The sequence below is a fragment of the Microtus pennsylvanicus genome, chromosome 21, assembly GCF_037038515.1.
Source record: "Microtus pennsylvanicus isolate mMicPen1 chromosome 21, mMicPen1.hap1, whole genome shotgun sequence".
Classification (NCBI taxonomy): Eukaryota; Metazoa; Chordata; class Mammalia; order Rodentia; family Cricetidae; genus Microtus; species Microtus pennsylvanicus.
This window is the reverse complement of record NC_134599.1, coordinates 17,812,657-17,836,206: the sequence shown is the minus strand read 5'-3', so window position 1 is coordinate 17,836,206 and position 23,550 is coordinate 17,812,657. Positions and strand designations below refer to the sequence as shown.

At 49.7% G+C, this 23,550-nt stretch overlaps 1 protein-coding gene across 3 annotated transcripts in view; it reads left to right on the top strand.

The window, feature by feature from the left end:
- Positions 1-23,550, top strand: part of Otof (otoferlin) — a 91,945-nt gene that overhangs the window by 11,364 nt on the left and 57,031 nt on the right. For all 3 annotated transcript variants that reach the window (XM_075955384.1, XM_075955383.1, XM_075955385.1), the window contains exons 2-3: positions 8,242-8,300; positions 21,483-21,571. In XM_075955384.1, coding sequence (XP_075811499.1) covers positions 8,242-8,300; positions 21,483-21,571 — 148 coding nt within the window. The remainder of the gene's footprint in view (positions 1-8,241; positions 8,301-21,482; positions 21,572-23,550) is intronic.

The window sequence follows — 23,550 nt, the reverse complement described above, 5'->3', positions numbered from 1 at the left end:
CACGTACTTCTCTCTGGTCAGAATTTCCTAAGTAATACACTGGAACTATTTACATTTATAAGTATTTATGTTAGTGTGTATTATTATAGTCTAGCGACAGTTAAAAGTATATCAGAAGATTAAATGTGGATTAAATGCAAATGTCACAAGATTTTATACAAGGGATTCTAGCACCCACAGGTTTAGATATCCATGGGAAATTGGTTCCAGGCCCCTCAGACACCGAGAATAGCTATACTGATGTATGCAACAATATGAATCAGAAAAGAATTGACTAAGAGAAGCCAGACACACATCTGGGGGCTGGAGCAATAGCTCAGCTGATAAAGCGCTCGTCTTGTAAGCACAAGGGCCTAGGGTTAATCCTAGAACCCACCAGGCATATACTTAAAATTCCAGTGTAGGGAGGCAAAGACAGAAGATTCTGGGGCTCTTTAATCAGCCAGCGGAGCCTACTTGTCAAGTTCCAATGAGAGACCCTGTCTCAAAAGAGACAGTGAATGGCACTTAAGGAACAACTCCCAAGGATATCTTCCGATTTCTATATGTGCTCAGGCACACACGTTCCTGCACACACCCACATGCTCCTGCACACACATGTACCTACACCCATATCCTCCTGCACACTTATGTATCTGTTCACACATGCACCTGCACACACATGCTCCTGCACACACATGCACCTGCACACACATGCACCTGCACACACATGCACCTGCACACACATGCACCTGCACACACATGCTCCTGCACACACATGCACATGTACATGTACCTGCACGCATCTGCACCTGCAAGCATATGTACACATGCTCCTTCACATGCATGCACCTGCACACACATGAACCTGAACACACATACACCTGAACGCACACGTTCCTGCACACATATACACACATGCTCCTGCACACACATGAACAAATGTAACACATCTTTGCCTAGTTAAAGTAATAATCTACAACAAAGCTGGGGGAAAATGGGGCAGGAAGGTAGTTCAGTGGTTAAGAGCAATTGTTGCTCTTACAGAGGACTTGGGCTTGGTTCCCTGCACCCACATAGTGACTCACACCCATCTATAACTCCACTTCCAGGGGATATGATGTTATCCTTTGACCTCTATGGGCATCAAGCATCCATGCTGTGCACATACATGCAGGTCAAACACTATATACATAATGGGACAGAAACTGGAGCAGTTAGCTGCTGGCGGTGGCAGGTAAAAATTAGCTGGGAAGGGGTCTGGGGAATACTCTGAAGAGCTGAAAGTGTCCTATATCTTGACTGTGTGGTAATTAAACAAGTGCGTGCATTTATTAAGAGCCATTAAAATATACCCTTAAGATCTGTGAATGTAATTTTTACTTAGTTAAAAAAGAGTCATAATCACACTTAAAATACCTAAAACTTGAATAATATTACAGGTGAGTGAAAAATTGTTTCTAATTATATGCTGCTATAATTACACTATAAATGTGATTCATAGTAGAGAAGACAACTTTTATATTTAGCATGTAACTTAAAGGCCGAAAGCAAAGACAAGACCATTCCATGGAATGATGACTGTATTCTACGTAGGTAATAAAACGTGTGCCCATGCTGTTCTAAAGACCCCCCTTTCCCCATTTCATGGGTGAAGAGACTAAGTCAAGCAGAAGGACTTGATGGGGGCACAGACTAGCAAGTGGTAGAGCTGGCCCAAGAGCCACCGCATCTCCCAAACTCAGGACCAGAAGATGACTCAGCAGGTGAAGGCACTTCTGCTGCAAGACTGGAGATGTGGGTTTGGGTCCTGGAACCCTAGGAGGAGGGAACTGACCCCACAAAGGCATCTCCTGACTTCCACATGTACTTGTGGGGCGCACCCCCTACATTCACCATGCTTTCATACACAGTAATCATAAATAAAAAACTTTTAACCATCTATGCAATAGTCCTACACTCACAGCAACTTGATTTTATGCTCAGACTTGCTTCAAAACAACCTCTTGCTGACTGTCCTAAGGTTCCAAGACATTGAACTGGTCCAGCATGATTATTGCCAGATTACAGGCGATGATTCTGAGTGGGACTACCAGTGCCAGGGCTCTGAGCCTTGATTGGCAGCTCTCGACCCACCCACCCCTGCCAAAGGCTGGCCTCTCCCTCACACTCAGAGCAGTAGTGCCCTGCCTCCTGGAGCTTGTCAGGGTAGCTGGCCTTCCAAGGAAGGCGACTGACTTGAAGTGGAGAGATTGAGAATGCAGCGGGACTTTCTCGGAGAACTCCTCAGGGGTAACAGAGGAAGCACCCGCCGCCAGGGGAGGAGAGGGGCCTGGAGGAGCTCTACCAGGTTCATCTCAGGAAACGCTTAGTGATTTCCTGACTTTAAGTAAAGCAAAGAAAGAATTAGGACTGGGCCAAGTGTCGAAGAATGTTGTGTTCTATCTCTCAGCTCACATGGAGCAACAGTAGCTGGTTGTGGCAGGAATTTGTCTTGGGTCTATCTTGCACTATAGATGGTTACCACCCTACCGTGCACTCTCAGCAACAAAGCTCCATTTTTTTTTTCAAGACAGGGTTTCTCTGTGTATCTTTGGCTGGCTTGGAACTTACTCCATAGACCAGGTTGGCCATGAACTTACAGAGATCCACCTGCCTCTGCCTCTTAAATGCTGGGATTAAAGGCATGAGCCACACCGTGCCCAGCTAGCACCAAAGCTCCTTTTGAGGTGTTTTTGTGGTTGTTTTTCTTAAGTACAAAGTTGTACCAGGCTGGTACTCTCAAACTCTCTATGTAACTGTGCTGGCTAGTTCTTGTCAACTGGACACAAATTAGAGTCACTTGGGAAGGCGGACCCTCAGTTGAGGAATTGCCACCATCAGATTGGCCTGTGGACATTTCTATGGGTATTTTCTTGATTAATGATGATGTGGGAGGGTCCAGCCCACTCTGGACAGGTAGTCTTGGGGTGTTTATGAAAGGAAGCTCTGCAAGCCATGAGGAACAAGCAGAGAGAAGAGTTCCTTTGCCGCAGCTTCAACCTCAAGGTCCTGCCTTGGCTTCCCATAATGCAATCTGTCTGCCAGACAAAAGCCCTCCTCTCCCATGTCGCTTTTGGTCAATTTCTTTTTCACAACAGAGAACCAAACCTTAGCTCGGACAGTAGCTGAGGGTAACTGTAAACCCCTTCATCCTCCTCTGGGCAGTAGCTAAAGGTGACTGTGAACCCCTTCATCCTCCTCTGGGCAGTAGCTAAAGGTGACTGTGAACCCCTTCACCCTTCTCTGGACAGTAGCTAAAGGTGACTGTGAACCCCTTCATCCTCCTCTGGGCAGTAGCTAAAGGTGACTGTGAACCCCTTCACCCTTCTCTGGACAGTAGCTAAAGGTGACTGTGAACCCCTCATCCTCTGGGCAGTAGCTAAAGGTGACTGTGAACCCCTTCACCCTTCTCTGGACAGTAGCTAAAGGTGACTGTGAACCCCTTCATCCTCCTCTGGGCAGTAGCTGAGGGTGTCTGTGAACCCCTTCACCCTTCTCTGGACAGTAGCTAAAGGTGACTGTGAACCCCTTCATCCTCCTCTGGGCAGTAGCTGAGGGTGTCTGTGAACCCCTTCACCCTTCTCTGGACAGTAGCTAAAGGTGACTGTGAACCCCTCATCCTCTGGGCAGTAGCTAAAGGTGACTGTGAACCCCTTCACCCTTCTCTGGACAGTAGCTAAAGGTGACTGTGAACCCCTCGTCCTCTGGGCAGTAGCTGAGGGTGTCTGTGAACCCCTTCACCCTTCTCTGGGCAGTAGCTAAAGGTGACTGTGAACCCCTTCATCCTCTGGACAGTAGCTAAAGGTGACTGTGAACCCCTTCACCCTTCTCTGGACAGTAGCTAAAGGTGACTGTGAACCCCTCGTCCTCTGGGCAGTAGCTGAGGGTGTCTGTGAACCCCTTCATCCTCCTCTGGGCAGTAGCTAAAGGTGACTGTGAACCCCTCGTCCTCTGGGCAGTAGCTAAAGGTGACTGTGAACCCCTCGTCCTCTGGGCAGTAGCTGAGGGTGTCTGTGAACCCCTTCATCCTCCTCTGGGCAGTAGCTAAAGGTGACTGTGAACCCCTCGTCCTCTGGGCAGTAGCTGAGGGTGTCTGTGAACCCCGTCACCCTTCTCTGGGCAGTAGCTAAGGGTGACTGAGAACCCCTCATCCTTTGGACCCCACTCAGGTCTTCCTTCGATAGCTGCTGAGGACAGACCTCTCATTTCTCCCATTACCATGAGAATTCAGGGTGCCACTCCCAGCTCCATCAGGACTCTTTCTCAGCTCACAAGCGTTGAAAATTTGCATACCTTCTCTCCCGGAATTCCCAGCTCACCACCCAAGCCCTGGGAAGCCTGGAGTCTGTTATTCTGGTATCTGCCTTCATGCCTGGCTAACTCCTGCCTTGACCCGCTAGGCAAAGACTCATTTCCTCCCCATCTACCTTCTCTCTTCAAGCCAGCAGTCTAATTCTATCTTATATAAAAGCTTCTCTGCGCCCGACGCGTCTCTCCCTGTGGCTTGTAATAAGCTCTTAAAGGCTGCATCCAGATTCTAATTATCTCAGTTCAACGTCCCTCCGTGAAGGCTGAACGCAGAGCCGACCCAGGCCGGGGAGGGGGAGACCCCTTGCTGCCTGTGGAAATGAAGGAACTTATGGGGCAAGCAGCCCTCTGGGCCAGTGTCTCGAGCAGGGCCAACTGGAAAAGGGAACTTAGTCTGCACAGGTGGCATGTTTTGTGCTGTGCAGTCACCTCCCATGGGACGCTAGGACGTCAGTCACCCTGCACATAACACAGGCACACGGCACACCTGTATATAGGAAGCTAGCTGCAGGGTGGGTGTTTTTAAACGGCAAATGACATAAAGGCTCATTCTGTTAAGATCCTGAACCCAGTGAGTCGTGATGGGAACATCAGGTGGTGTGGGACTCACAACGCTGAGTTCTGCTCTGCCCTGACGGGCTGGGGAGGGAGTCGTTTCAAACCGCATAGCTCTGCCACCAGAGTGAGGGTGCTGTTCAATCTTCCAGCTACCCTCCCTCTCACCTGACCCCTCTCCACACAAGGAAGAGATGATTTTCTTTCAAGCTTTAATTCTCCATCGTCCCTGTGGCGAGAATGGGGATTGGGTATTAGGATGTTTAATGGTTTGGTCCTGGGCCATTTAAAACGAAGCGGAAATGTCACTATCTGAGACGGGTGGCAGATGAAGTGGATGGTAAGTGGAAATGAACTTGAGCACGATGCGGTTCACAGTCCCCAGTGATAAGCTGGAGGGGTGGAGAGCCCCTGGCTCTCCCCGGAGGAGACAGGACTGCTTGTTAATCCCCCAAAATGTGGCTCTTCCAAAGCAAGTCAGCGTGTGCTGTTTCCTTAACACACTGCTCCTTCCGTTGTTTCTGAATGATTTAAGCAAATATTTATTTGTATTTGTGTGACTATATTGCATGTATATAAGGAGAGAGAGTCCCACTCCCCTGTCTGAGACTATTCCTCATGCCTTCATCTCCAGAGCCCGAGACACAGAGGTTTTTAGTGCTTCTCCAGGTGGAGCTGAGCTGTGGTGTGTAGAGTCTACAGTGACTAATCTCACTGTATTTTATCTCCCCTCCCCGGGGCTGCGGGAAGCTACAGAGGAGTGCTTCATGCAATTCAAAGCCAAGCCCGCCTTACAGGACCCCCACCTGCCCTCCCACAGCTGAGTGCCCCAGCTTTTCATTCCTGGAGATCCCTGAGCATTGCCCATATCCGAGGCTCATTAAGACCTTATAGGATGAAAAGGCCTTTGATTATTCAGAGCTGTGGGTCCTTGGGGAAGCCCAAAGCACAACAGCTCTCACCTGATTCTCTAGTTATATTGCGCGTGCTGCCCGAGGGAAAAATTAGCAGAGGCACAGAGCTCAAACGTCATGGCTCACGCTTCTTCCGCCTCTGCTGGCTGCCATCGAATGCGTGGTGGAGCTTTATCTTTTCGACTTTTTTCCTGTGTTTTGTCCCTGGCTAGTGCTAAAGACTCTTTCCGTCTCATCTAGTCCCATCCATTTTCTGTGTATATTACTTCTCTGCTTCACAGCGTCGCCGTCATTATCTCAGATGCAACCAGGCAACCCTTACTACATTTACCTGCCACACACACACACACACACACACACACACACACACACACAGGCACGCGCACGTACGCACACTTGCACGCCCGCTTACTTGTTTCTGTTCACCCAACATTGAAACCCCTCACTTCCTAGTCAGGAGCCAGCTCTACCCTGTGGCTTCCCCTTTTATGGTCCCTTGAGAGTGAGATCCTGGAGAAGTTTCTCATCCTCCCATCTAGAATCCCCATGGCCCTGTACATCAAGAATTCTAGTGACTATTTCTCATGGTGGTTTGGACTGCTAGGTGCCTTCACCTATCCCCATTAGCCTGCTCCCACTCTCTACAAATCTGATTCTTCCAGCCGCTTGGCCCAGACTGGACAAGTCTGGAAAGGTGATTTCACCATTTCCACTCAACAATCCCCATGTGAAGTGTGTAGATGCCAGGGTCCGCTGCGGAGGGTGGCCTGAGACATGCATGCTTATCCACACCCTCTATTTCCTGTGCCAGCCGGAAAGGAGGGGCTAGGAGCAAAGCACAGGGAAGAAGCCCACTGAGCCTGCCTTTCTGCAAAGGGGACAGAGATGGAAAGACCATTGGTCACGGGTCAGGAGAGCCATAACCTGAGCACTGGCTGGTTGCCGGACGGTGGTGGCGCATGTCTTTTATCCTAACGTTCGAGAGGCAGAGGCAGGTGAATCTCTGTGAGTATAAAGCCAGCCTGGTCTAATTACAGAGAGAATTCCAGGGCAGCCAGGCCTACACAGAGAAACTCTATCTCAAAAACAAACAAAGAAGAGCTGTAGAGCTGGCTGGCTGCTGGCTGGTTGTGTTTCCAGTTGGTTGAAGGTTTTTGTTTTTGTTTTGTTTTGTTTTGTTTTGTTTTTTTGCTCAGTTCAGACAGAAATCCTGAGCAGATAAAGTGTCGGTGCCCCTAGAATCCGCAGCCTGTGTCTTCAGCCCCAGCAGGTCCAGCTCCCACTGTCAGCCTCCGTGTCCCCTGCCCCCCAGCTGCCGCTCTTTGGGACCCTTCAGTTGTCAGGCTCTCCACCGTGCTGCGGTTCTCCTCCAAACCACCTCAGAGCTACCAGTACGGGCTACTGGCCACTTCCAACACAAGCAGTCTCTAGCGTTACCAGCCATTGGTGTGTTCTTGCTCAACACACCAATAGACTTCACCAACATACGTAGTAAAACGATCTGAGAGAAACTTCACTAGACCAGGTGTGGTGGCCCGTGATTTTAACCGGGAGGCAGAGGCAGCCCTGCCAGAGCTATGCAGTAAGACCCAGTCTCAGACCAGGAAAAAAAAAGAGAGAGAAACATTATTAGGACTTCCTCGTGGTATGAGGGGAGCAGTCCACACACCACCCTAATGAGGGTGAGGTGGTGCTGCTTAGACAAAAAGGAGGGGCTCACGCATGCTCAGAGTCCTGTTGGCTAACTGCGGACTTTTATACATAGTTCTGCATGTCTGCCCAGGCATAGTGGGCCTGCCTGGGCAGCTTGGGGACCCAAATGGGGATACCAGAGGAACAAGTCACCGCCTGGGACTGCACAGGGCGTCTGAGCAAATTCTCCAGAACAGTCCTCGGTCATCTCTTAGAAGAAGTTGGGCCCTAATTCTTGGCCCTGGTTTTGTCTTAAGCAGAAGATCCTGCAGTGGCTGTGGATATGGTCACAGAAGGGGTTAGACCCCACAAAGCCCCACTAGTCTGCAGAGGCCCACTACCCCTTATCAACCAGGCTTCTGCTGTGGTGGCAGGGCTGGGGAGTTCAGAAGAAGACCAAGGGCCCCCCAGGTAACAACAGAAGAACCCCCGGGTCCACTCTTCTACTCTGGCTAGGCTGGGCCTTATCCTAGGTTTCAGTGTCCCATCTATAAAAACAGAGTTAATGGCATTTGGCTGCTAGAAGGTCAGATAAAAGGTTATGTGTGGGGACATCCTTCATTCTGGGGAGAGTTGCACAGCCATGGGATCAAATGCTGCTCTGATACTCTCAAGAAAGGTGTTGTATACATAATAAATAAATAAATAAATAAATCTTTTTTTAAAAAAAGAAAGAAAGAAAAGAAAAGAAAGGTGTGTCCCCAGCTCACTGTCTAGACAAATCTGACCTTACGTTCTCCTCCGTCCACAGGGCAGTCCTTCTACTCCCGGGTCCTGGAGAACTGTGAGGATGTGGCCGACTTCGATGAGGTAGAATATCTGCATCCCTGTCCCCTTTCCAGCAAGCTCTCCTCTCTGCCCACCCCCCCACCCTGGGGTGGTGGTGACCCTAAACCCTGGGTGGCTTGTTTGCAGCTTGCTTCATTGGAGTGACTTTCTGGGAGGAGGAGGTGGTGGTGGGTGGTTGTGGAAGCCTCCACACAGCGGAAGCCCATCCAGTGAGTAACAGCTGGGCGACCAGACCCAAAGCTGCTGCCAGATCTGGGCCTCTTCGCTCCCTTTAGAGAAAATGCCACCAGAGATCTAAAGTCAGCCCAAGACTCCAAGGCATCAGGGAGGGTTTTTCCTCAGTGTCTCGTGGTGTCCTTGGAGTAACCAGGCCACCAGGGCTTCTACGATGCCCTTCTCACATGGATTCAGCCTTTTAAGAGCATCAGATACTCGTCCCTAAGTTCTCAGAGCTTCCTGGTGGGAACATTGAAAGACATACGCATAGTGGTCCCCCTAATTCATTTTCTTCTAAACCATAGACTCAGAATCATTAAATGTATAAAGCATTCGCTTTAGTTTATGGCACGTCATCTCCTCGGCCCCATGAGGCCCTGCTTATGTCTTTTGGTATGCATGTGCACATGTGTGTTTTTCTCACACACTACCATTCTAACGTAGGCAATGGAGTCCTTTTGGTTCTCTATACCTCCCTGCATGGTTTGGACTGCTGTAAGCATATGTTTGTTTATTTAAATGACAATGTGTTAAATATTTTCTTTTCTACTTTTTCACTATATACTGTTTCTAAGTCCCATCTGTGTTACATAGCGCTGCTTGGGACACCGCCAACGGAGGGTGACCGACCATCCCAGACTGCCCGGGATGGAGACGATTCCAGAGAAACAGACTTTCAGTCCTAAAATGGGGAGCCCCTGGGCAAGCCAGGATGAGCTGGCCACCTGCCCTCTCTACCAGGGAGGGTTCCTAGCTCATGGCACTAGAAATACAGAAAATGGTCTCCACACTTTTCCTGCATCTGTGTGAGTGTCTTCCCCATGATGAGCACCAGCATCCAGAATCTGTGGCTTTTGGTGCTTCCTACACTTGATGTGATCCAGGGCTGCCACAGCCTGTGAGACAGAGAGTGACGCTTCCTGTGCCCACATCCTCATCCACAGTTGGGGTTCCCAGGCCCCTGACTCTCACCAGTCCAACAGGGATCTCTTATTTACTCTGCAGATCCCCAATTACTAACAGATTTGAGCATCTCTTGATCACGCCTTCAGTCTTTCAGTTCCCTCTTTGGCAAGTTGTCATATTCCTTGCCGTTTTATCCGTTAGGCTGCCTGGGTTGTTGTTCTTCTTTCTTACCGATCTTCTTAGTATATTCTGGGTACCGGTCTCTGTTGATGTTAGATGTTTAAAATGCCTACTGGGGATGTAGCTCAATTGGTAGGGTGCTTGCCTAGTACACACACAGCCTGGGGTCAACCCCCAGCTCTGCATAAACCACCCATGGTGGCACATGCCTGGAATGCAGCACCAAAGAGGTAGAGGCAGAAGGATTAAGAAGTTCTGATTGCCCTCAACTACATATCAAGTTCAAGGCCAGCCTCAGTCGGATGAGATAGATCATGTCTAGAATGAAAGAGACAGTATGCGTGTGGTGGCGGTGGGGGGGGTGTATCGTTCCCACTCTATCAACTCTCTATGAACTAGGTCAAAGATCCAGCTGTTGTTTTGCTTATTTCTACCTGATGTTCTGTTAGCTGCGGCTTGCTATATTTTGAAAGTGTGTTATTAGTTGCTATATGTTCGCATAGCTTTCTCTGCGTGTCCCTTTTCTCATCTACTAGCGTAAGGTTTCCTTTCTTGTCCTCCATGATGTTTGCATCCGTGTCTATCTTATTGGATCCTAAGGCTGTTACCTAGGTATTTGTGGCACATGGCTGTACTCTAGTATTTGAGAGGCTGAGGCAGGAGGATCACAAGTTTGAAGTCAATATGGACTTCCTTTTCACACACACTGCAAATCTCAGATTATTTTTCTAGACTATCTTTTCTATATGTCCATGTTTTTAAGTTTAGGTGTATCTTATTAAGATTTTTAGATCTCATTTTTTTTACCCATATGAGTGTTTCTGGTTTTTAAAAGAATTTTTTTATATGTGTATAAATGTTTGTCTAATATATGTGTGTGTACCATACGTACAGTGCCCACAGGGACCAGAAGGGGGCATCGGGTTCGCTGGAAGTGTAGTTACAGATGTTGTGGACCTCCGTGTGGGTGCTGGGAATAGAACCAGGGCTCTCTGCAAGAGCAGTCAGGGCTTTCACCCGCTGAACCATTTGTCCAGCCCTGGAGTTTCTGTTTATAAACCAGTGATGTCACCATTTCCATTTATTGTTCTATCCATCAGCATCTTGTTTTATAGTTCCCTTCCCTTTTGTTTGCTCCTTTTCAGCTTGCCATTGCTTGATAAGGTTTAATCGAAAGATCATAATCTTTTCGACAGTTACCCTTATGAAAACTAAAGTCCCTACTGATAACTTGTAGAAATCAGCTAGAGTAGTTTGTCATTAGTGTAGTTACTTTAATATTTTCTCATGCCTCTTCGGTTTCTCCACCTCACTCCATCTCTCATGTCGATTCTGTCTAAATTGGGCATTCTTTAACTTTGTTCACTGCAGTCGGTTTATTTTATTTTTTTTTTTTTACTCTTTAGGGACCCACCACCCAGCTGCCCAATAAATACACAAAGACTTATTCTTATTTATAAATGCCCAGCCTTAGCTTGGCTTGTTTCTAGCCAATTTTGCTAACTTAAAATCCCATCTACCTTTTGCCTCTGGGATTTTACCTTTCTTTATTCTATATTTCTTTATTTCCTTCTTACTGTGTGACTGGCCCCTGGCATCCTCCTCTCTCCTTGTCTCTCCCCCTCTTCTTCTCTCTTCTTCTATTTATTCTCTCTGCCTGCCAGCCCCGCCTATCCTTTCATCTGCCTCACTATTGGCCATTCAGCTCTTTATTAGACCAATCAGGTGACTTAGGCAGGCAAAGTAACACAGCTTCACAGAGTTAAACAAATGCAACATAAAAGAATGCAACACATCTTTACATCATTAATAGTCCACAACAGTACTCTATACCTCTTCTACCAAAGAAGTTTTTATGCAACTTTTATATGTCCTGGGGATTAAACCTAGAGCCCTGCACACGGTAAACAAAAGCGCCATCACTAAGCTACACTCCAGCCTGTACTGAAAAGTCTTTGTTTATTACATTTAGTTAGTTGTGTGGGGGGGGGGTGGCATCACACACCAACACACCAAGAAACTTATGTGAGAATCTAAGAATGACTTTAAGAGACAGTTCTCTCCTTCTACTGTCTGGGTTTGAGGATCACCATCACCAGTCTTGACTGCAAGTCCCTTTATTCACTGAGCCATCTCTTTAGCCCTGTAGCGTGGTATTCTTAAATTTTATTATGATGGGTTTGGTTGTAGATTTTCCTTATTGCTCCCATTTTGTGAGCCTTAACAAATCTATGCCTTTTTAACCTTTATTTACTATTTTTTTTTTTTAAAAAGTCATCGTCCCCAATTCTTGATTAAAACTATCGCTCTCTCTTGGTCCTTCAGAGCACGGCCTGGTCTTTGTGATGCTTCCCTGTCCTCACACTACATTGCTAATACATTCCCGGATGGCCCAGGTACTGTGCTAACTCAGTGCCTTGGCCGTAATGGCTTCAGTGTCCTTACTGTCTGTCTTTCACAGGAGAGGTACTGCCTAAGCGCCTTTGCTTCCCTCTGTGCAGGGTCCCTGTGTGGACCACACTCTCTGGTGACAGGCCGGTTGAGAGAGAGGTACTTTGGTCTGAACAAAGTGGGCCCAAGCCACCCCAGAAATGTGCAGAGCCCTCACTGGAGTCAGGAGAAACACCATTGGCAGTGCCTCCGGGATTCAACAAGAGACATGAGCTGCTGGTCCGTCAGCACCTGCTTGTGTTATTGCCCACCTCACCAAGGCTCTTGTCATAGTTTATCAGAGATACAGACAGTCTCATAGCAAACTTTTCCTCAGCCTTAGGTCTCATTCTTGCCCAGCTCCTCCCCTCACCACAGGCCCCACACTGGCAGCCTTCAGCTTCCAACAGCCACCAGCTTAAACAGCCAGAGATATATTCAGGTGTCTGGGTCCTTTTGTCTTTCTGCTTGGAATCCGTCTCTCCCTCCTGCTGCTTGAATTTTTTCCAGAGCTGACTTTGGAGGTGAGAACCAACAGTCTTAAGTCACCAGCTTGGCCTAAACCTAGAGCTCAATGTGACCCCCCAATCCTAAAATATCATGCTCTTTTTTCTGGTGTTTCTTTCTCATGTCTGGCTGTGTGCTGAGAAGAACCCCAGGGCAGACTTGAGATCCAACTGAACCACCGGGCTGAGGGACCACCCAAACCAGTTATTTTTCCTCCTCCTGGGCTAGCCATATGGTATAGCTGGCAGTTCAGACCCAGAGCGGGAGCCAGGAGAAGTGAAGCCTCCCCACTGGGTGTGCCCCTCTGCCCTGGGACAGCTGGACTCGTCCCCAATGCTGTGGGGGGACGAGTCCAGCCTCCTTGCTATGCAGCTTTTAACTTTGGCTTAGCCTCAGTTGCCACCTCTGTCAAGTCATGCTGGAGATGGACATGCAGTCTGCTATCACGAGGCTGCAACCTAACCTCCCCCTCTCTACCCCCACCCCCACCCCGCACTGCCTGCTGGCTCCCTTCCCCACTTCCCTTCTTCAGTCAGGGGCTCTGGATCACTTTCTCACCGGCCTGCCTTCCCAGGGCCTATAGCAAGACTCCTAGGGGCCCTGTCAGCCCAGTTCCCAGATCGTGAGTAACCTGATGCCCCTTCCAAGGACAATATAGCCCCTTTCCATGCACTGCACCCGGGACACCTGAGCCACAGATAACAGGCGGCATTCAAAGTTAATCACCGTGTCCTTCCTCTTTCCAGAGCAGGCCAACACGGGTCAGGTAAAGGATGTCCTTGATGCCACTGAACATCTACACGAGGCATAGTCTGAGTGTCAAGAGGGTGCCTGAGCCAGTGGGAGGGACCAAGATGGTCCATATAGGAACTGAACATTGGGCTGTCTCTCGACAGTGTTCAGTGACCACGGAGGAGAGGCAGAAGCCAGGGAGTTATGGCAGGAACAGTGTTCAGTGACCACAGGGAAGACACGGAGGAGAGGCAGAAGCCAGGGAGTTATGGCAGGAACAGTGTTCAGTGACCACAGGGAAGACACGGAGGAGAGGCAGAAGCCAGGGAGTTATGTCAGGGACAGTGTTCAGTGACCATGGGGAAGAGGCAGAAGCCAGGGAGTTATGGTAGGGACAGTGTTCATTGACCACAGGGAAGACACAGAGGAGAGGCAGAAGCCAGGGAGTTATGGTAGGGACAGTGTTCAGTGACCATGGGGAAGAGGCAGAAGCCAGGGAGTTATGTCAGGGACAGTGTTCAGTGACCATGGAGGAGAGGCAGAAGCCAGGGAGTTATGTCAGGGACAGTGTTCAGTGACCATGGAGGAGAGGCAGAAGCCAGGAAGCTATGGCAGACACTGACAGGATCCAAGAGCCACCATCAGACAGAGAGAAGCTTGCCAGTGTGCTCCCTGGCCTTTGGGTATAGGAAGGGGGACCAGAAAGTTCCTGGTTATCACTTAAGAGGGAGTCACTGGTACTTGTGGGTGTGGGGGCAGGGGTGGCCCAATACTCTCTGAGCCTTCCTCTTCCATCTAATCCCCATAATAACCCACAGATGATGACACCCAGGCCCAGAGAATGTCCCCTTACAAAGTGACAGAATGGAAGTGGCCAAGGCAGGATTCTAAGTGGACGCTACCAAGACTAGATTTGAAGACCTCTCTAGGTGCAGCAGCAAAAAGCTGTCCTGAAGCTTCAAGAACTCTGACTGGCTTGCCCAAGTGAGCCAGGCTTCCTCTCCTTCCTCTAGCCTGGCTACTAGTGTGTATCCCAGAAGGCAGGAGGGGCAACTCCTCGACCCCCAAAGAGACCATGAAGATACATTCCTGCCCCAGGTAGACAAGCATTGTTCTGGCTATCCCTGATGGAACCTGAGGTCTGGGAAAGAAACCCTTGTGAATTCTCCAAGGATCTCTTCTGTCCCTAGATTCTGCCTAGGGCCTTCAGGAACTGGCTTAGAGAGAGAGATACATAGTTTGGGGAGCCTGGGAGTCAGGAGACCTGGGCTCTAAATCTCTCATGAGACAATGTTTCTGGGTCTTGGACTCTTCCATAAAACGAGAGGAGGGGTTCCTCCTTGCACGTTGCCTTCTAAGGCTAGGAAAACGAAATGAAGGCTAAAAGGTTAAATGCGCTTCTTCTGCTAGGGTAAGGAGTCCAAGCAAGGGAGGGGCACCTGCTTGATTCTGACACAAGTAGACAAACGGCTTTGGACTGAGCAACCTGAGTGGGCAGGAGGTAGCCGGGAAGAAAAACAATGCTCCTCCAACAGCAATGGAAACAGAGCCCAGAGGTGTCCCCTTTCCTAGGGGCTGGAACCCGAGATCCCACATTGTACTGGTAGCTCCAAAGAAGTTGAGGCAGGAGGCAATGAGGTGGGGGGGAGGGAGGAGAACAGGGGGATCACACCAAGTCTGTCTCAATCCTGACTGCTTTGGTTTAAACACGGACACTGTGTGGACCCTCCCACCCCCAAGTAACCACTTCAACAATGCTAAGGGGAGAGAGCTTGGCCCGAGTGTAGCTGGCTGAGAGACATTATGCCAGGTCACAAGAAGCCATGCCAGGATTTGAATGCTAGTCTGTCTGATTCCAGGGCCCAGGGTGACTTGAAAGGGAGATAAATGATTCAGCCCTGCCCTCGGGTGCTCAGTACTCACAAAGCTAGATGATCTAGGGGCTTCTAATCTCGGGCTGGCAATGCCTGAGCAAGGACCTGGCCTGCCAGCCCACTTCTGTTTACATCTGGAAGCCATGGGCTGTGAGTTCCAAGGGGACAGGAATGTACCATCTCTTTGTCATTGGTCTAACGCACAGTGCTGAAAACATTAGGAAAAAAAAGAAAGAAAGGGATGGACACCTGCTAGCCTGGCACCTGTAACTTCAGGCAGGCCTGGGTCCAGATCCGAAGTGCTCGGCTGAGCTAGTGGTATGGGCAGGCCCTCAGCTTGGCCTTTAGAATAAGCAGAAGGCTAGGCACAGACACAGTTACTGAAAGGTGCCTTAGAGGTCAGTTAGTCAAGGTGCAGTATTTTCTAGTGGTAGGAGAGGAGGTCTATAGGAAGAAAGGCCTCCCCGAGACTTCCAGAGGCAAGTGTAGAATAGTTGTCTCCCAGGACTGTATCTATTATACCCCAAATATTTATGGAGAACCCGCAACTCTCAACTTTTCCCCCAAAGCATGGGGGTCTGTACCTGGAGGATGCTAGCCTGCTGATCGGACCTTCCACCCCCAGTCAGTGGGCAAGCTGGGGAAGATCCAGGCCATCCTCCCACACGCCAGGGAGCTCTGTGGTGTCCCAGAACCCTGGGATTGATAAGATACAGAACACTGCATCCTGCCACTGCTAGCCACGTTAGCCTAAGCCTGGAGCTGGTGAAGTGGGTCACAACTAGACACTCAGGGAGCTCCCGAGACTCTCCCTGACAGAGATCATCTTTCCTTTCTCCACCACAAGTACCCTGCCCCCAGCTCCTGGACAGTCTCATTGCATGCTGCTGTTTCAGGACAGTTTGTCTTCAGAGCCATCTAGGTATATCCCAGGACTGGGAAACATTCCACACCCCTGCACCCCTGCATCCATTCATCCCTGCATCCTTGCATCCCTTCATCCCTGCACCCCTGCATCCATTCATCCTGCATCCCTTCATTCCTGCACCCCTGCAACCTCTCATTCCTGCATCCATTCATCCCTGCATCCTTGCACCCCTGCATCCCTGTACCCCTGAACCACTGCATCTCTGCACCACTGCATCCCTGAATCCCTGTATCCCTGAACCCCTGCATCTCTTCATCCCTGCATCCCTTTATTCCTGCACCCCTGCATCCCCTTTATCTCTGCATCCCTGAATCCATTCATCCCTGCATTCTTCCCTACACCCTGTACCCCTGCATCCCTGAACCCCTGCACCCCTGCACCTCTGCATCCCTGAACCCCTGTACCCCTGAAACCCTGCACCCCTGAACCCCTGCATCCCTGCATCCCACATGGAGCCAGCTGCTCACAGATCTGGTACACAGAAGATGCTTAGCAAACTTGTGCCCCTGAACGGGGTGTGGTAGCTCATGACATCTGAGGGAGCAATGTTTGGCTCAGCTGCTACCCTAACAGGGTCAGGATCCCAGGTTTGGGGTTGATGGAATAGGATGTTACATGGTAAGTTGGATTTTATTGACCCGTCTCCAGGCAACCACTTTTTCTGGGCACTTCCAGAAATAAAAGCCACTGTCCTCAGCTGCAATGGCCACAGGAAGAGACTTTGTTAGTGCTGCCCAGGCTGGAGACGAGCCCAATGTCCCCAGAAACCTCAGCAGCCCTCAAGAGTCTGTCACCAAGAAGCCAAATCTTGCCCAGCTCCTGGAACAAACGGCACCATAATAACACTTTTAATAAATGGCTTCATTAACTGAACACTTCCTGGGTTCTGGCTCCATGCCAAAAGCCTGGCCAGCCTCAGCTACCCCCAAAGAACACACTCCTGCTATCCCCTCATGGCTACCTGTGCTGTAGTCTACTGTTGGAGACTTGTTTGTTGAGCATCTGCTGTAAAGGGTGCAGGGACGCCCCAGTGAGCACAGTGAACAGACACCCACGCCTCAGCTCTGCCCCTGCTCTGAATGCCCTGAGAATGGGCATCATGACATTCTGCGAACCAATAGGGAGGAGAGGAGCAAGAGAACTGGTGTGTGTGTGTGTGTGTGTGGTGACCAAGGCAGGGGCATGGATCCCAGCCCTGCTGCTGGTGTGACGTGATCATGATACAGACCTGATAGGGAGAGCCACAGGCAGCATTGGATAATGTCATGGTTACCCACTGCTGTGTAACAAGCCACGCAGGGACCGACAAAAATCTTCATTCTACTGTGGCTTCTGATTGTGAGGCTGACTATCTGGTTCTGCTGGACAGCTGTGATAGCGTCACCGCATCCATCTGGGTCCTTTCTGTCTCCTCCTCTTGGCCCCACATTCACCAGGGCCTCTCTCTTCCAGAAGCACGGCCCGGACTTCCTTCTGTACCACTGATTTCTAAGACAACGAACAATGGAAGCTTCCAGGTCTAGGTGCCACACAGCGTCACGTCTGCCAGCCTCTCTTGGTGACAGGCAGCCACAAGGCCAGCCTAGACTCAAGGAGAGGCAGTGCAGACCCCAGCTGGAGATGAGAGGGGAGGAAGTCACAGGGAAAAAGGAGAGAGGAGGACTGGGAGCCACAGAGGCAGCAGGTACCCCGATAACAGCGGAGCCACAGCTCCCCGGTGTTTGCCTCATGCCTGAGACGAGGTTAGATGATGTTGCCTCAGTTCTATAAATCAGAGAGCTGGGACATGAAGTGACCCATGAAAGGTCTCTGTTTGTTAAACATCAGTGCCAGGGTTCGAGCCCAGACAGTCTACCTCTCCATTAATAAACTACATTACCGGTGAAACTGGACAAATCCTGAATCAGTTCCCTTCTCTGTGAAGTGTGGTAAAATCATATACTATGTGACAAGTGGCAGCCGGCGCCCGATAGGTGGTCTACACTCAATCAATAAACGATTTTGCAGTTGGCGATCTAAACGGATAATCAGAACCACAGGCCCCTCTGCTCTCCCAGGCTTAGGAGACAGCCCAGCGCCAGGGAGAAAGCCTTGCACTAAGCTTGGAGACGAGAGTTTCAGTCCCGCCTCGGCACAGACCAGTTCTGTGCCCTTGGACTCGTCTCTCTCGATCCCGTTCAGCAGGGGAGGATCTTTGCTCTGTTGCCAGAGCCTTGCTTACTCAGTGCCCTGAGAATCACTACTGAGATAGGAATAACCTCAGAACTCTTCCCTTCAGGAGTTAAGCAGCATTGTCTGGTCAGGGACAATTTGGTGAGCAATGGCTCCTGGGAGGGAGCTCCCAAACCCTAAAATCTTCCACCTTATCTGGCTGCGTTCTCAGCAGATCGCTGCGTCTGTGTTTTTGTTTTGTTTTGTTTTTTGTTTTTAAAAAAGGAAATGATGGCCAAAATGAGACAATGAGAAATGAAATCAGGGTTTGAAAGATACGTGAGACACGGAAAAAACAAGGCGGATGAAGTGTGTGAGAGGCAGAAGCAGGGCCAAGAAGGGCCAGGGAGACATATTGGCTACAACTTGTACAGAGCCCCTACAGGAGAAAAACAAGCTCAGACAAATAATGACTTTCATTTTTTGCAGCGCTGTGTTCTCCATATAACATCCTGTCACTTGTGTGATTTCACTTGGTTCTCGCAACAGCCCTGTGAGGCAGATATCCATCTTAGTCTGTCCTTTGTGTCTATAACAAAATCGCCAAAACAGGGCCATTCCTAAAACATAGAAGTTTATTTGGCTTGCTGTTCTGAAGGTTGGGAAGTCCAGAACATGGCACCAACATCTGCTTGACATCTGGTTAAGCTTCCTTACTGCCTCACAGTGTGTCAGAGGGCCTCACACAGGGATATACTGAGCCTGGATCCCACGTAGAGATTCTAGCTCCATCAGTGTTGAAGCTGGGGAGCAGAGGCCTCAAAACGTTTCCAGAAATTAGGCCAACAGGTAGCCATGAATGAGAACCCATGAGGAAGCCGGGCGGTGGTGGCGCACTTGGGAGGCAGAGGCAGGCAGATCTCTGTGAGTTCGAGACCAGCCTGGTCTACAAGAAGCTAGTTCCAGAACAGGCTCCAAAAACACAGAGAAACCCTGTCTCAAAAAACCAAAAGAGAGAGAGAGAGAGAGAGAGAGAGAGAGAGAGAGAGAGAGAGAGAGAGAACCCATGAGGCAGAGGGACAAAGACAGAGAAATGAGAGACAGAAGCAGAGAAAGACCAAGAAAAGCAGATAAAGCAGATGGATGGAGAGCCAGAAACAAGGAAAAGCAAAAATGGGGGGGGGGGGACAGAGACCCAGACAGAAACGACAGAGAGGCAGAGGCAGAGACAGACAGAGAGGCAGAGACAGACAGAGAGGCAGAGACAGACAGAGAGGCAGAGACAGAGAGGCAGGCCTTTATGTCCTGTCTGCTCTTGTGACCACTGAACTACACCCCAGTGGGAGACAAGCAGAGGCTCTCTGTGGGTCCCCTTGTCTCCGCTCATCACTCCCCCCTAAGTGATATGCTGTTGCCATTGCATTCATCTAAAACGCTTCCTCTCCGGGGGTGCCACTTCCAGGACCACCACCTGTTTCTCCCACTCCTCCTTGCTTAACCGTGCCTGGAGCTACCCACAACCCACAAAGGGAACCGGTGCTCTTCCGCCTTCATCCCTGGAAGCCCAGGCTCAACGGGCTCTCCAGGCCCTCTGTGCGCTCCCATCGGCTCCTAGCTAATGAGTTGGGCCTTGTGAAAAGTCTTGATTTCCCTGCAGTCTCGTCTGAGCAACTTCATTTAGAAAACATTCTCTGTGGAGCTGAGTTGAGCTGAGCTGAGCTGCCTCAGGCACCAGAGAACAGGAGTGGAAGCTGTGGTGAAACATGACTGCCAGGAGCCGCACCAACCTCTAGACGTCTACCCCTCTCCGGCTCACATTAGGGTTTCCGTCTCAGTCAGAATTACAATCGCTGTGATGAAACGCCATGACCAAAGCTCATTATTAAAGGAAGTTAGGACTCATCCGGGGCAGGAGCCCGGAGGCAGGAACTGAGGCAGAGGCCATGGAGGAGTGCAGCTTACTGGCTTACTCCCCATGGCTTGCTAGGTCTGCTTTCTTATAGAACCCAGGACCACCAGCCCAGGGATGGCATCACCCACCATGGGCTGGTCTCTCTCTCTCTCATCAATCTGATTAAGAAAAATGTCTTGCCTCCAACCCCATCTTATGGAGGCATTTTCTTAACTGGAGTTCCCTCTTTTTGGATGACTCTAGCTTGTGTCATGTCGACATAAACTAGCCAGCACAGTTTCCCTGGGACCTGGCTAGTCCTAAGAAGAGATGACATGAAATGGGGGGGGGGGGGTTTAAACTGATCAGCCAGGACAGACCTGTAAGCCCAAGCCCTTAAAGTCCCCAGTCTGGGAGAAGGAAGTCCAGCTGTAGATTGGCAGGCCCCAGAAGAAAACTCCATATTTACCAACAGAGCCATGCCGGTTCTCTCCCCGCTCAGAAGGTAGGGTCTCTGGAGATGAAGGAGCATAACAGGCCATCAGCTCCCTGTCAGTCAGGTGTCTGTGGAAACTTGCTCATTCTTGAAGGTGATGGCTACAAGCTATTTCTCTAGAGAGTACCCCAAATGTTGCGCCCAGGATGGAATTCTTTCTCTTTCTTTCTGCCTCAGTTGTCTTTGTTGCCCCCCAAATGGAAGAAAGCTAGATGAGGACAGGGATGACAGCAATCCCTAGGGAGGAGCCTAGCTCTGCCCACCATTGGCTTTCCCTAGAGAACGATTCCTTTTATAAGCTGCAATGGGTCCTAGTTACCACTCATCAGGCATTAAAAGAAAAACCCACCGAGTTTCTAAGTCATCCTTATTATTGACTTAGAGATGTCTAGGGGTGCGAATGGAGGAAGAGTAAGTCGGGCAGACTATGTATAGGTCTGACCCTCACCACACGGAAGAGCTGCCAAATGAGTCCCTGTTCACACTGCCACAATCAGCTCATCCTGAAACCCTCTCCCACCCCACCGGCTGTCTGCCCTGGAGTTCTCCCACCCTGGCTGCCCCGCCATTCTCAGTGCTGAGAGGCAGTAGAGGCAGCACAGAGTTGGGGGTCAGAAGTCCTTCTTAGGCCTAGGTCCCCCCCCCCACACTTATCCTGTGACCTTGGCAGCTTGCCAAAGCTTTCTGAGCACCATTTTTGAATGAGGAATGGGTAACAATGCCCTCCATAGGAGGCAGCTATGGTAACTGACTGAGTGGGCGTGTGGATGGTTTGTCCCTGGAGAGCCTGGCCCATGTGAGGGGTCACCCTGGCTGCTAGTAGGCCCCATCTCATTACTCACCACCGCCCTGCTGTTTGCACCCAAGGCCACAGCTGTTCCTCTCTCCACAGACGTTCCGGTGGCCCGTGGCCAGCAGCATCGACAAAAATGAGATGTTGGAGATCCAGATTTTCAACTACAGCAAAGTCTTCAGCAACAAGTAAGCATGGGGCGGGTGGGGGCCAGCCTGACTCGGATTCCTCTAGGATTACATACGATAGAACCCTGCACTTTGAAACCATCTCTCAAGGCTAAAGAGCTACCCATCTCGCTCCTTTGTGGGATCCTCAAAGTGCCCTGGGCCTTGCAACCCTTGTCAACCAAGAGCAGCTCACCGTCCTGTCCACCCTCAATCTCCTGCCCTTTTAAAGTTACATACGCCTCTTTTTGAGCTCTTCCTTACTCAGACTGGAGGATGCAGCCCATCAGAGATGCTAAAAGCCAAATGATTGTTACATCCTGTGATCTGACGGTAAAGTTGCCTAACAGCTGTTCAGGGCTATGGTTTAGAAGGAAAACGACCCCAGACCCTTGAGCCAGGGATTTAAGGTGTGGCCCCGAGCAGGCTAAGGAACCTCTCTGAGCTCTCTGTGTTTATGTGTGAGAAAGAAAAGAATTTGTCTCAGTACAGCTGTGGGAATGAAATGATGTGTTCATTCACTCAGTCAGCAAACACTTATAAAACGCAAAGTGTATGTCATGAACTGAACTAGATACTAAACAGAGAGATGTCTGCTCTCATGGGGTTTCCAGTCTGTGAATGAGATGCATCCACCTCGAGTGTTATCCTACAAGCGGATCAATCGAAGTCGCCCCCATCCTGCTCTGTGGGTGACACACAGGTTTTGGAAGACACTAGAATGGTGGCTAAACATAAGTAAATTGAGACACTGTGCTTTGGGGGTAAAAAGTGAATTGCTGCTCTGTAGCCTACAGGAGATCATGGCTGAACTACAAGGTGTTCACAAAGGTGCGGCAGTGTTAGTTCAAGGAAGAAGGCTCTAAAGGGACTAATCAGTGGGAAGGGAGTAATGGGCCACATTAGAAGATATACAGTCCCAAAGGGGTAGGCAAAGGGTCAGCTCTTTCGCTGTCAGTTTTAAAGAACATTAATAGGTAACCCTTGTGGTCATCTGGGGTGGGCACTCTAATTCTTTCCTTATGGCAAGTAGATGTAAGCTTCAAGACAAAGTCGTAGGATCATGTAGCTCACCAACCTGTCTGTTCATTCAATCATCCATATTTTCATTCATCCATTCACTCATCCCACCCATGCATCCTACCTATGCATTCATCTCATTCATCACTTCAACCCATCCATCAATCCATTCAACCATCCATCCATCCACCCATTCATCCATCCATCCACCCATTCATCCATCCATTCACCCATTCATCCATCCACCCATTCACCTATCCATCCATCCATCCATCCATCCATTCACCCATCCATCCGTTCATCCATCCATCCATCCATCCATTCACCCATCCATCCATTCATCCATCCATTCACCCATTCATCCATCCACCCATTCACCTATCCATCCATCCATCCATCCATCCATCCATCCATCCATCCATTCACCCATCCATCCATTCATCCATTCATCCATCCATTCACCCATTCATTCATCCATCCATTCATCCATCCATTCATCCATCCATTCACCCATCCATCTATCCATTCACCCATCCATCCATTCATCCACTCATCCCATCCCACTCATGCATCCTACCTATGCATTCATCTCATTCATCACTTCAACCCATTCACCTACCCATCTACTAACCCACCATGCTAACCATGGTGCTTGCTAAAATGAGGGGATCAAGGCACAGTCCCTGTCCTCAAGAAATTGTTTGTCATGTGAAGAGGAGAGACACATGAGGACCAGGCTGTATCACTAGAAAAGCAAACAGCTGGAAGAGTTGGTACTCTCCCACACCCGTGCTATCTCAGGAAGCAGTGAGTGCCAACACTGGGAAAGGTGAGCTGAATAAACCCCTTGTAGAGGGTGGGGTTCTGGTCTGCTGGCAGGACCACAGAAAATACGATTAGGGCACTGAGGACTTCTCTCTGTCTCCAGAGGATCACATCACTCAGTCAGCTTCCTCTAGAACCACAATAAGTTTTGGAAA